General features: G+C 50.1%; 1 protein-coding gene across 2 annotated transcripts in view; it reads right to left on the reverse strand.

The window, feature by feature from the left end:
- Positions 1 to 316: 316 nt before the first annotated feature.
- Positions 317 to 14,569, reverse strand: part of ACBD5 (acyl-CoA binding domain containing 5) — a 48,010-nt gene continuing 33,757 nt past the window's right edge. For both annotated transcript variants that reach the window (XM_040434377.1, XM_040434375.1), the window contains 6 exons: positions 13,114 to 13,214; positions 6,012 to 6,186; positions 5,210 to 5,409; positions 4,648 to 4,695; positions 3,360 to 3,469; positions 317 to 752 (listed from right to left, as the gene is read on the reverse strand). In XM_040434377.1, the coding sequence (XP_040290311.1) occupies positions 740 to 752; positions 3,360 to 3,469; positions 4,648 to 4,695; positions 5,210 to 5,409; positions 6,012 to 6,186; positions 13,114 to 13,214 (647 nt within the window). In that variant the 3' untranslated portion in view covers positions 317 to 739. The remainder of the gene's footprint in view (positions 753 to 3,359; positions 3,470 to 4,647; positions 4,696 to 5,209; positions 5,410 to 6,011; positions 6,187 to 13,113; positions 13,215 to 14,569) is intronic.

Consider the following 14,569-nt stretch of genomic DNA (forward strand, 5'->3'; position numbering starts at 1 on the left):
CAGCCTAGTGTCGCCTCCTAGTGGCAGCAAGCAGCTATACCCATGGTCTGTGTCCCCCAATGAATCAAGCGAGAAAATGGAATGTGGTTGCTGTTAAATATGAACCCTAATGTTGCACTAGGTCTGTGATGGCTAACCTCCGGAACTCCAGCTGTGGTAAAACTACAACTCCCAAGATGTAAACTTGCTTTGCTGTTCTCAGAACTCCATAGAAATGACTAGAGCATGCTGGGAGTCGTAGTTTCACCACAGCTGGTGCCGGAGGTTAGCCATCACTGGTGCAATGCTGTAACTTTAAGAAAAGCTGATCAGGCACTCCACGTTTTATATAGATTTTATTACTAAAGTAAATATTACAGGAGAGAAATCCAAGTTTCACATTATCCATCACAGTCCGATTTCATGTAAATCATGATTTTTGCCTGCCTACCCTGTACCCTCAGAAGTACCGTATATACTTTATCTACAACATGCTTTTGAGAAGTTTAAAAATAATTTAGTTTTCAACTGAATTCAGATGTGATAAAAGAAGACATTAATACTACTGCCAGCTTAGTATATATTTCTCGTATTCAAGCCTTAGTAAAATTAGTCCTTATTCTGGTATCATTCATGTAGTGCAAGTAATTTACTAGAGCAAAAAAAGAGGAGGAACTCCCGGCCACTGCCATCTCCAGTGGGACAATTAGAGGACGTCCAGAGTAGCTGTTCTGAACCAGAGTTGCTTCTGACTGAATGTTCAAGTGGGCTTCCTAGAGACAAGGAGAGGAACATACAAGCACAGAATTATTCCATGTATAATGGGCTGTCATATTCCTTTTTCATAACACCTTATGCATGGCCATATCACATGTAATGTACACTACCGGAAAAAGAACTACTGGAAAATGTAATGTGATTGACCAAGTATAAACTGCTAGTGGTGCTTGGCCAATAATCACACCCAAGATGTTGCCCTTTTATTTTGGTGTATGTTGGGGCAGGGTCACATTAAAGATGCTCTGTCACCAAGATTAACCCTATTAAATCAGACATGCTGGCTGGTAAGGCTCATCATGCCGATACTTTTCAATCAAGGGGAGGGGGTAGTGTGCAGAGCACAGGGGCTGTTACAAAGCAGTGCTCAAAGGATTCAACCCTGCCTCCTGGTGCTCCAACTTGGTCATTTGAATATGAATAAAATAGCTCATATCTCTGCAGCTGTTTAGTAGACAAAATAAATGTATTATTTTAATCAGCATGATGAGCCCTGCCAGGCAGTATGTCTGGTTTAATCATGCTAACAGAGCCTCTTTAATACTGGGTGGCATCTCTTCTTGCTGTGATATAGGCGGCCACTCTGGCATGGTAACGGTGCTACAGATGCTGGATATCCTCTTGTAGTATGTAATTTCAAGCTCTTTCAACATAGACCCATAGTTCAGACAAGGTACTTGTTGGCTGAGGTATATGGGAGATCAGTTGCCCCATCCAGTCCCAGACATTCTTGGTGGGGGGAAAGCTCTGGAGATCAAGCTGGGCAGGGGAGCTGCTGGTTGCCCTTAAGAGCTTATGTAATGTGGACAGTGTGTGGATGGGCGTTATCTTGGTTGAACATCACATCTCATGAGTCAAAAAGGCAATAGGACTGGTACCAAGATGTCGTGGCCATACCTATGGCTTGTCAATGTTCCCTCTACGAATACCAGATGGAAACAGCTATGGTAGCTAATGGCGCCCCACATCATGACACCTGCTGTTTGTCCTGTGTGTTTCCATACTAAGCATCATGTGTGTCATGGTGTGGGGTGCCATTAGCTACCATGCCCACATCTGTCTGGTATTTGCATTGACCAGCATTTGCTATGTCTAGGCAGGGCCGGCGCCACCCATAAGCAAAGTACGCCACCGCGTAGAGCGCACTCTTGCTGGGATCGCCGGCGCCGCTCTGGCCAGGCTTAGCATTAGGACCTTTTTATCCGGCCCGCAGCGCCGCCTCCTAGCTAATTTATTCACTTCACTTGCCGCTGAGGTAAATACAGAGAAGCGCCGTAATCTCGCACAGGCGCACTAGATACAGTAGACTGCGCCAGGGCCGTGCGGACTACTGGCAGAGGCATCATCGAGCGAAGTGCGCATGCGCCGTCTTCCAGCACACCTCGCTCGACGATGCCTCTGCCAGTAGTCCGCACGGCCCGGGCGAGATTACGGCGCTTCTCTGCATTTACCTCAGCGGCAAGTGAAGTGAATAAATTAGCTAGGAGGCGGCGCTGGGCGCGGAGGGGATCTGTGGATGTGACACTTGTGGGGATCTGTGGATGTGACGGTATGTAGCTGGAGGGAGAAAACGTGGCCTTACCACAATGAAGGGTACAGTCTGTATAAATAGGTGGGCGACAAAAAAGGGGCAGGTCAAAGGGTGTGGTCAATAGGTGGAGTCAAGGGGGGTAGCAAAATAAGCTTTTGCCTAGGGTGGCAAAAATCCTTGCACCAGTCCTGTGTCTAGGACAACGTGGAACCAGTCCTATTCCCTTGACTCAGTGAGGAGATGTAGTGTTCCAACAAGATAACACCCACACACAGCCCATGCTACACAACATGCTCCTTAGGGCAAAGAGCAGCAACCTTAGCCAGCTTGATCGCCTGATCCATCGAGAATGGTCCATCTGGGACTAGATGGGAGACTGATTTCCCATGCAGAGCTTAAAATGACATACTACAGGAGGATATCCACCATCTGTATCACTGTAAGGGAGATGCCACCCACTATTAATTTGACCCTGCCTCAATGTATACCCTGTTTAACAACCCAAAATAAAGGGTGCACCTCCATGGTTGTGTGATCATTGACCAACCACCTCTATCAGGCTTTCAAAAACTTGCTGTGGGGCCCAGTCTGTTCTAGTTACGTCACTGTCTTGGCTCATGTCACTAGTTTATGCTCAGGGTTATACATTCTGCCCATTCAAATGGATTGGGTTTAGACAGGCCGATGGGGTTGCCGATTGTCAGGAAGGAAGCTTTCCTTCCCGATACTCGGCTGCTCGCTCAGTGAAGGAGACGACTGCATTTACATGCAGCGATCTTTTTCACAGTAAGAGGACGAGAGATCTCTATAGCGATGCCTCGCCCCCTTACAGAATCATTGTTTCTGGGCGGCAGATCACTGCTTAGACAGCCCGATGTGCTGCCCAGGAACGTTGATTCGTGTTGCCTGCACCAACGACAGGATCACCCGATGAACGAGCATTTCTCTTGTTCATCGGGTCATCAGCAGCACGTTAACACGGGCAGATTGTCGGGAAAGAGAGTTCGCAGGAATGGTCGTTTCCGATAATCTGCCCGATTATTGGCTCGTGTAAATCTACTTTAAAACGTACCTCCGTTTCCTTTGTAGGTACAGATGTATTAACCAATGGGCAATAAATGGCCAGATGACTGCAAACACCAGTGTGCCTGATGAAATCTCAAAGGGCCACCAAGATGGTTTCTAAGAAAAAAAACAAAATAGTGTTTTTAATGATTACATAGAGAGTCATTTATCATCCTGAAATACGTCTAATATCTGAAACTTTTTCCCGCTCACGCCAGGTCTAAATAAGTGGGTGGGGAAGGGGACAGGCTGGCAGGCTTATCTCATTTACTATTTTCTACGCCTGTTTTTTTACTCCCGTTATATGGAGGACCTGCTTGCCCTTATGTAGGTGGGTGCGCAGCATCTCATCAAGCACCTGCATCTCCCAGGATACATTGCAATTACCGTATTTTTTGCCCTAGAAAGACGCACCTGCCCATAAGACGCACCTAAGTTTTAAAGGGTGAAAATAGGAAAGAAAATATTTTGAACAAAAGGTGGGGTTAATGAGTCACATTAACCCCAATCTTGCTGGCTGCCTGGTACATAGGTTTTTGCCTGTCTTTATTTTCAGGCAGTCTAATCACTCTTGTACTGGGGGGTGATACCTGCTGGGTGCTGCTGAGTGCAGTGCACACTGTGGGGCTGGGGCCCGGGCTGATACTTGAGGACAGGACAGTCAGGAGGGTAGGCTGCTGCTGCTGTTCGTTACACTCACAAGCTCAGACGGCGCATCAGTTTATTCCCTACCCGTCCTTCCTCCTCCTATAATTATCGGCTCATTCATTGGCGGCAGTGGCGCAGGCAGCTTCAGAACCCGCTGTTTTCATTGGGGCAGTTCCGGGTGCATCATAGGAGGGAGGGGCTCCCTCCCTTCTTCACTGTACGGCCGAAGTGAAAATGAAGTGTGCCGAGCAGCGCCCCGCCCACATCCTCAATGCTGCAAATGGGCAGGAGCGCTGCCGGCCAGGCTGTCCCCTTATCCATGCCACATAGAAGCGCCGGGCTCTTCCTCAGCAGGTACCGTACACGCCAGGATCGATGTCCGGTACATCTCAGGCTGCTGTCCTTAAGCAGAACAGCCTGCGATGTACCGGCCACATGCAAAACGCCGGCCATTATTTTTTTTCCTTCCCCCTGTATTCGCCCTATAAGACGCACTATCATTTTCGCCTCACTTTGTCAAAAAATATGGTAATTGACCCCATATTAGTAAAGGCACCGATTCTACTAAACTAGACCTGAATGGTTTTGTATGGTTACAGATGAAGTAATGGCACTGACTGCCCAACAGAGGTTACGTCTTATTTTACCTTGTTAGCCGACTGATGGCGATTGGATTCCAGAAGCATTGATCTTGCCTAAAAAATAAATAAAAGATGTCACCTAAAAAATCTTCTCCAATCAAGATCCTGTGAATGGAAGCGCAGTTCTAGATCCCCAGGCTTTTAATAGCAAAAAATACAGAATAATATGCATCTAGAGACAGGAATGCTGGGACGCCAATCCACACCATGGATACACCAGGACTGTAGCAAGCAGGAGGAGTAAAGCGTTGAAGATTTGGTTAGTGTTCCTTGATTTTTTTTTTTTTTTTTTTACTTGGTTCCAGCGCAAATTGTAAAGGAAAGAGACCAGTACACTAAATTCTGTTTCTCGACAATATATATGCATTGTCTGAGGGGGACTCTTTCTCATTATGGCGAGTGCCTAGTATGCGAAGTACGTTTGCACGGTATAGTAGGCCAGCCGATGCCCCTCTGCGTTTCTGGGAAAGACATTCAAATTAGCTTTCCTAAGCAAATTTGATGCCAGCAGATGTCAGACATGATAGTCAGAATTTCCACAAGACACATACACAGAGCAATCTGTTACCTGAGAAGCAGTAAGGGCCTCCAGGGTTTGCAGCCTCTGCAGCACGTTCTGCATATCTTCTTGTAACCGCATTAGCACCACAGCGATCTGCTCATTAATGCTGCCCTCTGGCCCTCTATCCGTTCCCCATCTCTCACCATCCCCGCCGCTTCCCATCTGACCCCTGCAGGATCCATCACCCACAGGATTCATGCGATTGGCTGCACAGGAGAAACGATTGCGTTGAGTAAGGTTAAGTAATAGATATAACTTTTTATATACAGGTTCAAGCAAATCGTAGTCATGTAGACGGTCTGTTTAAGTTTAGAGACAGCTGACACTAGGTATCTGACATGTGAGCCACTTTCATTACTGAGGCAATAAAGCTGGCTGGCTGCAAAAAAGACTTAAAGGGGTTGTCTCACTTCAGCAAATGGCATTTATCATGTAGAGAACTTACTAATGTATTGTGATTGTCCATATTGCCTCCGTTGCTGGCTGGATTAATTTTTCCATCACGTTACACTATTTCGATCACCCTGCGCTGCAGAAGTGGTGGTCGTGCTTGCACACTATAGGAAAGAGCGCTAGCCTATGCATGCTCCCACGATCCTGGCACCATAGAGGCCAGTGCTTTTTCCTATAGTGGGCAAGCACGACCACTGCTGCTGGATTGCAGGGTGGTCATAACCTCTAGAAATGAGCAGTGTATAATGTGATGGAAAAATGAATGAAGCCAAAAACCCCTGTCATTGAAAAGGGTTAAAAGTAACCTTTAAGTAACCTTTAAACTGATTTTGCTTATTAGAAATTGTTCACATACCTCTTCCTCTTCTAGACGGAAAGTGCTCAGCCTTCTCATTTCCAGACTTTTCTTTTTGGGGAGTACGTCCAGAGGCCTTCCCGTCTTCTCCACCTTCTTTTGCTTCTCCGCCAACACTCACATCGGCCAAGGCCTCGGTGATCAGAGCGCGCTCTACCAGCTGACTGTGATCAACCTGCAAGTCATACCGCGTCGACATGGAAAGTGAATTGCTAAGTACGGGATTTTTGCACCTGACTGATTTCAATGGATGGCCTTCAAACTACAAACCAGTGGAACCTTAGATTTAGCATTTTACAGCAGATTTGGTTTTGTTAAGACCACCTCTCCATTCACTGCACTGCACAATCTGTCTGAAACGAATTGCCTGGAGAAGTCTCCACTCTTCTATGCCAAATTTTGTGCATGTATAGTGTGCTATTTTGGACAAAAGAAATTTTTTAACCCTGTTGGCGCTGGCATCTCCATGGTTAGTACTGAAGCTTACGTTAATGAAAGTAGCATGTGCCTGCAGGGTGTGCTCATTCTTTCTTTGACCAAAATCAATAGTTTAAAGAGTAACTAAACCTTTAAATAAACTTTTAATAAGTTGTCCCTAATGCCCTAATAAAACTCTTTAATATACTTTATTAATCAATTTTCTATTTTTCTACACTTTTCCCTACCCAAAGCGCACTATTCACTGTCCGCTTAAAACTCAGTTCCCGGTTCACCGCTGACAACCCAGCGGTGTACGAAGCACACATTTTATGAATGGGGCCGCAACAGGAGCGCATATTGCTGCTCCTGCCCTCCGGAGGATTACTAACTCTTGGCATAGCACATGGGTACCCTGTACCAATGTACTATGCCAGGATAAGCTGAGCCGGCTCCTGTTTCTGCCTGCTCCGCTAAGCTAAGCAAACTGCATGTCGGCTCATAGCTTAGTAGAGCAGGCACAGGCAGGAGCCCGTTCAGCTAATCCTGGCATAGCACATGGGTACAGGGTACCCATGTGCTATGCCAAGAGTTAGCAATCCTCTGGAGGGCAGGGGCAGCAATATGCGCTCCTGCCCCTACACAGCCCTGCTGCGGCCCCATTCATAAAATGTGCACTCCGTACTTTGTACACCGCTGAGCTGTCAGCGGTGAACAGGGAACTGAGTTTAAAGTGCACAGTGAATTGTGCGCTTTGGGTAGGAAAAAGTGTAGTAAAAAAAGAAAATTTATTAATAAAGTATATTAAAACGAGATTTTTGTATAACATACCAGTAAAATCTCTTTCTCGCTCTTCCTTGGGGGACATAGAAGACCTTGGGTATAGCTCAGCTCCCTAGGAGGCGTGACACTAAGTGAAAACTGTTAAGCCCCTCCTCCAACAGCTCTACCCTCAGCCTGGAGAGAGAGACTGCCAGTTGCGTGTCCAAGTAGTGAGAAAAGGCAATGTCCAACAAGTGGAACCAACAAGCCAACTACCCAACAGGGTAAACCAAACCGGAAACCGTGTAGAAAAAAAACAATGAATAAGTGGGTGCTGTGTCCCCCAAGGAAGAGCGAGAAAGATTTTACTGGTAAGTTATACAAAAATCTCGTTTTCTCGCCCATTTTCCTTGGGGGACACAGAAGACCTTGGGACGTCCGAGAGCAGTCCAAGAGGGGGGGGACCACAGCTCTAAGGCAAAGCACCCGAAGGCATCAAGGAACCGCCGCCTGCAAACCCAGGCGGCCCAAGGCAGCATCCGCCGAAGCCCGAGTATGCACCCTGTAGAACTTGGTAAGGCGTGCAAGGAAGACCGGTGGCCGCCTTGCACAATTGCACGGCCGAAGCCCAATGCCCCCCGGCACAGGAGGCACCGACCGCTAGGGTGAAATGAATGGTGACACCAAAGGCGGAACCCTGCCCTTGGTGCTGTAACCTCAGCAATAGCCATTCTGATGAAGCGGAGGAAAGCCATCCTGGAGGCCGTCAAACCTTTGCGCGGACCTCCTGGAACCACAAGAGACCGAGCGTCGACAAGAGTCTGAGATCTCCAAGTAAAACTGCAAGGCCCAAACAACGTCCAATCGGTGAAGTGTCCGTTCCCGGGGGTGGGAAGGGGAGGACGATAGCCTCTTTGAGATGAAAGGCAGATACCACCTTCAGAAGGAAGGAAGGGACGGGATGGAGAACAGAAAGCTCGGAACAAGAAGGGCCGCCATTCAGATACCCGTCTGAGAGACCCGATGGCTACAGAAACACAACCGTACAGGACAGAAGGAGTGGAGACCTTCTGTAAAGGCTCCAAGGGAAAGCTTGGAGCGCCGAGAGCACAGTATGTAGTTCCCAGGGCGGTACCGGGGGACGGTACAGAGGAACCAAAGAGCCACTCCGTGGAAGAAGGTCTTGACAGGCCCAAGAGGGGCCAGGGAACTCTGGAAGAGAATGGACAACGCAGACACTAGACACTTTAAGGAACTAAGTCCCAGTCCCAGGTCCAGGCCGGACTGGAGAAAGACAGAACCATGGGGAGAGAAAGGCAGAGTGGGGGAATGTCCCAGCTTCGCACAGAACCCCAGGTAAAAACTCTAAGTCCGACAATAGATACTGGACGAAGCATGGCCGGGAGCGAACACTAGCGTGCCCGCTGGAATCGCCTGGGCAAGCGGGAGAAAACCCAATGTGATCAGGCGCAGACCAGTAACACGGGCAGAAGAGTCGGCAAAACTGGTCCCGAGCAACGTCGTCCCGTATCCCCCCGGAGTGGGGGAGCAGAAGGACAGACGGGAGGAATCGAAAGGGTCCGCCTAGCATCCGACAGATGCCAGGACAAGACAGGCTAAAGTCCATGTCGATGTTGCCACCACAGGAAGGGGTTCTACAGTCCCAGTGTGGGAGATCTAAGGAAAATCTTGACCGAAGGGTAGTCCTCCCAAGTTACCGAGAATGGAAAACACAATCTGCACCCAGCGGGAGGACGGAACGCGGTAGACCCGGTAAATAGGCACACAGCTAGTACAGCCAATGTGAACTAAGGAAGACGGTACGAGGCCACAAGGAACACTGGAACCATCCAAGTGAACAACCATGCTCTCCCCAGAGGGGAGGGCAGTGAAGGAACAGCCTCTGAAGCCTGGCCGGGGGAGAAGCCACATCGGAGAGATATGCCCCGAGCAGGAGCCAAAACAGGGCCGGCGAGAAAAAGCAGTTGAGACAGAGGCCGGCATAACACCCTCCAACCGAAAGGAGGAGTGGGCAAGAGGGAAGTCATAGTAGGACAGCTCAAAAGCAGAACACCCGCTACTCTGTGAGACGCCCGGCTCACCGCCTCGCAGAAGGCGAATACCCTGAAGAACCCAAAGTGGAGGTCCCCCGGACCTGGATAATCGAGCAGCCAAGAGAAGTTGGGTGACCTTCCCGAAAATAGTGGCCCGAACCTGGTAGCAGAGCAGAACTGAAGCGCAGAGGGCGCCAATAGGAAGGACTCATACCACACTGCATCCGAAGAGGAGGAAATGGTAGTAGGCGAGGAACCGTAGTCCCACCAGAGCCAACGTAGAATTCGAGGGGCGCTGCAGACAGCACTCTCGTCCATGTGACCGCTTGCGCAGGGAAGCAATGCCGCAGGAGGACGAATGGGTACGCATCTAGGAACCACGAACACTCCCCAGGTGGAAGGGCCAACGAACATGGTGGATACCATCACAACGGAACCGCAATATACAATCCAAACCCGAGAATGAGTACCACCTAGCTCGGTGCAGTAGAGAGCAAGTAGAGCCCGTCGGGGTCAGGTGGACAGAATAATCTCTTCAGAGAAGAGTGCAAGGCTTGCGGCAAGCATTGTATCCCAAGAGAAACAAGTATGTCGGAGGAGGAAGGGAGGCATACGTACGAGCAGCCCCGTAAGCAGTGAGAAGGCCAACCCACCTACGGGAGGAAAAAGGCATACACGGCCCAAACAACGCACAGAGCGCACAAGAACGTCCGCTCACTGCAAAATAGTCACTCAGCAAAGGGGGCCAGCCACAGAGTCCCACAGTATCTACGGAAGTGCAAAGTGCAGCCTGAAAGGGAGTTATGCACAAGACTAGTACGGCATGCGATGGAACGCAAGCAGTACGCCCAAAAAGGGGGGAAATGTACCTGGCAAACACAGCAGTCGGCAAGAGTGCAAAGGCCCGCCCCAAAAGGGGGTGATGCCCAAGGCCAGTACCAACTTCAGAGAAGTAGGACATACCATATTCCGCCCAGAAGGGGGCCATGCACATGGCCGCACAGTATCCAGCAGGAACGCAGGAGGTCCACCTAGTGAAAAGGGGGACATGCACAGGGTTATCCTAGCATTAAGTGATTGTGCAATAATCCACCCAACACCGAATTTCGTGAGAGTGCAACTACCCCGCCAATGAAGGGGGACATGTATGAGTCCAGCACAGCATATACAAGGACAGCTGTGAGTCTCGTGAGCGTGCAAAATTCCGCCCATGGAATGAGGGGTGGTCATGCACAAGGCCAGCACCGTATCCAATGGGAATGCAAGCATTCCACCCATGTTAGAGGGCCATGCTCATGGCCAGCAACGTATCCGGTGAGAGTGCAGTATGCTGCCCAGAAAGAGGGGGTCATGCACATGGCCAGCATCGCATCCAGTGAGAGAGTGCAAGCACCCCGCCATGGATGGGGGTCATGCATATGGCCAGCAACGTACTGGCGAGAGAACAACCACAGTCAGTGTGAGAGTATGTATGCCGCCTGAGGAAAGGAGGCATGCCCATGGCCGGCAGCAAATCCAGTGAGAGTGCAGCATACCGCCTATGGAAGGAGGTCATGCATATGGCCGGCAGCGGATCCAGTGAGAGTGCAAGCACCCCGCCATGGAAGGGGGTCATGCACATGGCCAGGAACTTACCGGCGAGAGAACAACCCCAGTCAGTGAGAGTGTATGTATGCCGCCTGAGGGAAGGAGGCATACCCAAAGCCGGCAGCGAATCCAGTGAGAGTGCAGCATACCGCCTATGGAAGGAGGTCATGCATATGGCCGGCAGCGAATCCAGAGAGAGTGCAGCATTCCGCCTACGGAAGGGGGTCATGCATATGGCCGCACAGTATCCGAGGTACCGGCCGGAACCTGAGCCGGAGAGGCGCATGTACATACCGGCCGCGGGTGCCCACCCTGCGGGCCGGAAGAGTCAGGGGCCCGGGAAGGAGCGCCGGAGTTCCGGCCCGGCAGGCCGCGAAGCCTGGGCCCGAAATTTGCGGAGCCCCCGGCCGACCGGAATGCCCCATGCCGGCCGCGGGTGCCCACACCGCAGGCCGGAAGAGTCAGGGGCCCGGGAAGGAGCGCCGGAGTTCCGGCCCGGCAGGCCGCGAAGCCTGGGCCAAAATTTGCGGCGCCCGGCCGACCGGAATGCCCCGACGGTCGGCCGGGGCCTGTTGGAGCATCGCGCTCAAGTCCATGCCGGCCGCGGGTGCCCACCACGCGGGCCGGAGGCGAGGCCTTACGCCTCGGCCGTCAGGAGCGGGCCCCTGGCCCTGAGCAGCGCACCGGTAAGGGGAAGGGAGGACCCTGAGACCGGGTGCCCGTGAGGATAGAAAGGACTCCGGCAGGAGAAGGGAGGCAATGCGGCTGAACCTATTCTGCAGCTAGCGGTGGGGAGACCGCCAGCTGCAATATCCTATGGAGGCCAGGAGGGGAGGAGAGGGAGCAGGGAGCAGATTGCCGCCCTGCGGCACCCCAGGGGCCAGCCTAGGTCCAGCAGGGACAGAAGGGTCCAGAGGCACTAGTATGGGGGTCAGGCACGCAGGAGACCGGGGGGGGACGTAGGGCTGGAGAAGCCACTCTCTCACCATCAGCCGTCTTCACCCTCGGTCCGTTCCAGCAGGGTCGCCCCTTCAGCTACTGGCACCGTAGTGGCAGGACGCTGGAAGAGGGACTTGGCGTGCAGGCGACCCTTGCGCTGGCGGGATGCAGGGGAGCTAGGCTGCCCTGGTCCACCTTGCCTTCTGTGGGGGAGGCAGCAGTGCGGGTGACCGGCACTGGCGCAGCTCAACCCCGGGAGAAACAGAGAGGTCTAGTGCGTCTCTGTTGTCCCTGATGGTCTGGAAGAAAAAGAAAAAAGTAAAAATCTAAAATTAAACAACAAGGAGAAAACAGCCCTGCAGAGCAGGGAGTGTCTTGCCTCCTTGGACACTAAGCAAAACCTGGCAGTCTCTCTCTCCAGGCTGAGGGTATAGCTGTGGAGGAGGGGCTTAACAGTCTTCACTTAGTGTCACGCCTCCTAGGGAGCTGAGCTATACCCAAGGTCTCCTGTGTCCCCCAAAGAAAATGGGCGAGAAAGATAGTTTTATTAGGGCATTAGGGATATCATATTAAAAGTTTATATAAAGGTTTAGTTACTTTTTAACCTTTCCACCCCTTCTAATGGACAGCGGGGGCCATAATATAAAGAGGCCATGCACATGAAATAGCTGTCATCCAAATAGCCATTTCTCCCAGTTTCGCCCCAAATATGGACACTGCGTATGCATGCTTATTTCAACAAGGTAAAGGGCAGTAGGCATCCAACATGTCTGATCCTTCTTTCTCCTCATATTTTTGGTCAAGGGAGAGTTTGGAGAAACTCATAGTCATTAGATCACAACTGATCCTGACGATTTCTGTAGGTTCGGACACGTTTTGTCTATTGTGTATAGGCCCCTCAAACAGCAGGTCCCCAGTGGTGCTTCCCAGGTTGCCCCTGCCTTGCTGCTTTTAAACTAAGGGTGGCGTTATGGGCTCGATCGAAGGCTTCAATCCGTTTCCTTCCCTAGCACACTGACATTGAGGACACCAGATACATAAACTTAAGGGATGGGAATGAAGAAATAATTTTCCTGTAGGAGAGGAGACCGAAGAATTAAGCAGGACACATGATGCTGGCGTATTTCAACAGAATATAATAAGGCTCACTTTTCAGATCTGGTATATTGCCATTGGAAATAGAACAAGTAAAGGAGAAGAAGAAAGCTCCTCTTATATCACAGCTTGGATTATGAGTGGTATGAGGATTTCTCCAAGTGCCAGATACTTAATAAACACTGGAGCCATTATAATGTGTTGCATCAATGCCAGATTCAATTATCATGGAAGAAAATCTCACTTACGTCGTCCTGTCCAAACTGCTCCATAGAATCGCAGAATATCTCCGAGTCGGAGTCACTAGTCAAATGCTGCACTGCAGCAATGTCTTCTGTGCAATCGTCTCCTGGAAGGCAAGATTTTACTGGTTAATACCGTAATCTAGAGAAGGTTTACAGGGGACTCCAAAAACATGGACGTCATTGGGCCCCATGTATGAAACCTAGTGCAGACAAGATATGGAGGTATCTGAGCAGAACTTTGGGAGACACCTCCACTTCTTGCTGGCACTAGTTTCCATGCATGAGGACCCCTGTATGTTGTGGTCAATAGCCTCATTAGTAATCACTGTTCCTAACGTACTGTGAAAAAAGTTACAATTTGTGCTTCACGCTCTGTTGCATCACTTTTGAAGGCAAGAATAATGCAGCATTTCTTGCAGTCAAAATGATGGAAAAACTTGTTAGGACCCCAGCAAACCCGTTAGTCCGTGGGGTCTGCTGGGTACTGGTTACATCATCTGCACCACACCAATATGACTTCGGTTATGAACAGTTTAACATGAACATAACTTAAAGGGTTATTCCCATCTTAGACATTCGGGGCATATCGCTTGGATCACAGGTTCTTTATCACAGAATGGCCGCCTCCCAAATGCCACACAATCGGGCTGTGTGGTGGTACCCCAACACTGAGATCCTGACCTCATTTCCTTGCCTGAGCAATTAGGTACCTAGCTAGCTCCCTGCTAAAGGTCTGCTATTTCCTGTTGTCTGCCCGTGTACCAACCTGTGCCTATTTACCCTCTGCTGCCAGCCTGACCTTGGACCTGTATCACGGATTTGCACAAACTCTGCCTGCCCTGACCTCGGCCGGTTACTGTCTATGCCTGTTCCTTCAGTGACTTGTACTCGTGGGTCAGCTGTTAACCACACCGGGACAACTCCAGGAGGTGGCAGTCTGGTGGTTCTTTGCAGTGATGTCCAGATCCTGTATAGGGGTTAAAGAGTGAATACTGGGGAGGCGCCAGGATAATACCCTTAGGTTTATCCCAAAGTCAAACCAATTGACACTGTGGTTCCATGCCCACTGCCCTAACAATAAGTCATCAATAATTTACTCCTGGGAAACCCCTTTACGTCGGCCAGAAATAGAACTGTTGCTTCTTTGCACTTCTCCGTTCTCCCTTACGGAAGACGTTTGAGCAGGTCCTCCCATATGCCCTAATAGGACATACAGACAGGGTTTGTGCAGGGTCTAACTGATCATCATAACATGCTCTTCAGGAGCCATGTTTATTTGCTATCATAGAAATTGTGTATTTATCACCACCGCCGCCCTTATAATATGCATGGAAGCATATTTCTGCAATACTAATTAAGATGCAGGGGATTAAAGTATTAGCCTGTGCTCCAACCCCCCTTCAACACAATGCAGGACATGTGATAAGTAAAGCTATTGAGTTCTCTTGTGAACGGTGCA

The sequence above is a fragment of the Bufo bufo genome, chromosome 5, assembly GCF_905171765.1.
Source record: "Bufo bufo chromosome 5, aBufBuf1.1, whole genome shotgun sequence".
Lineage (NCBI taxonomy): Eukaryota > Metazoa > Chordata > Amphibia > Anura > Bufonidae > Bufo > Bufo bufo.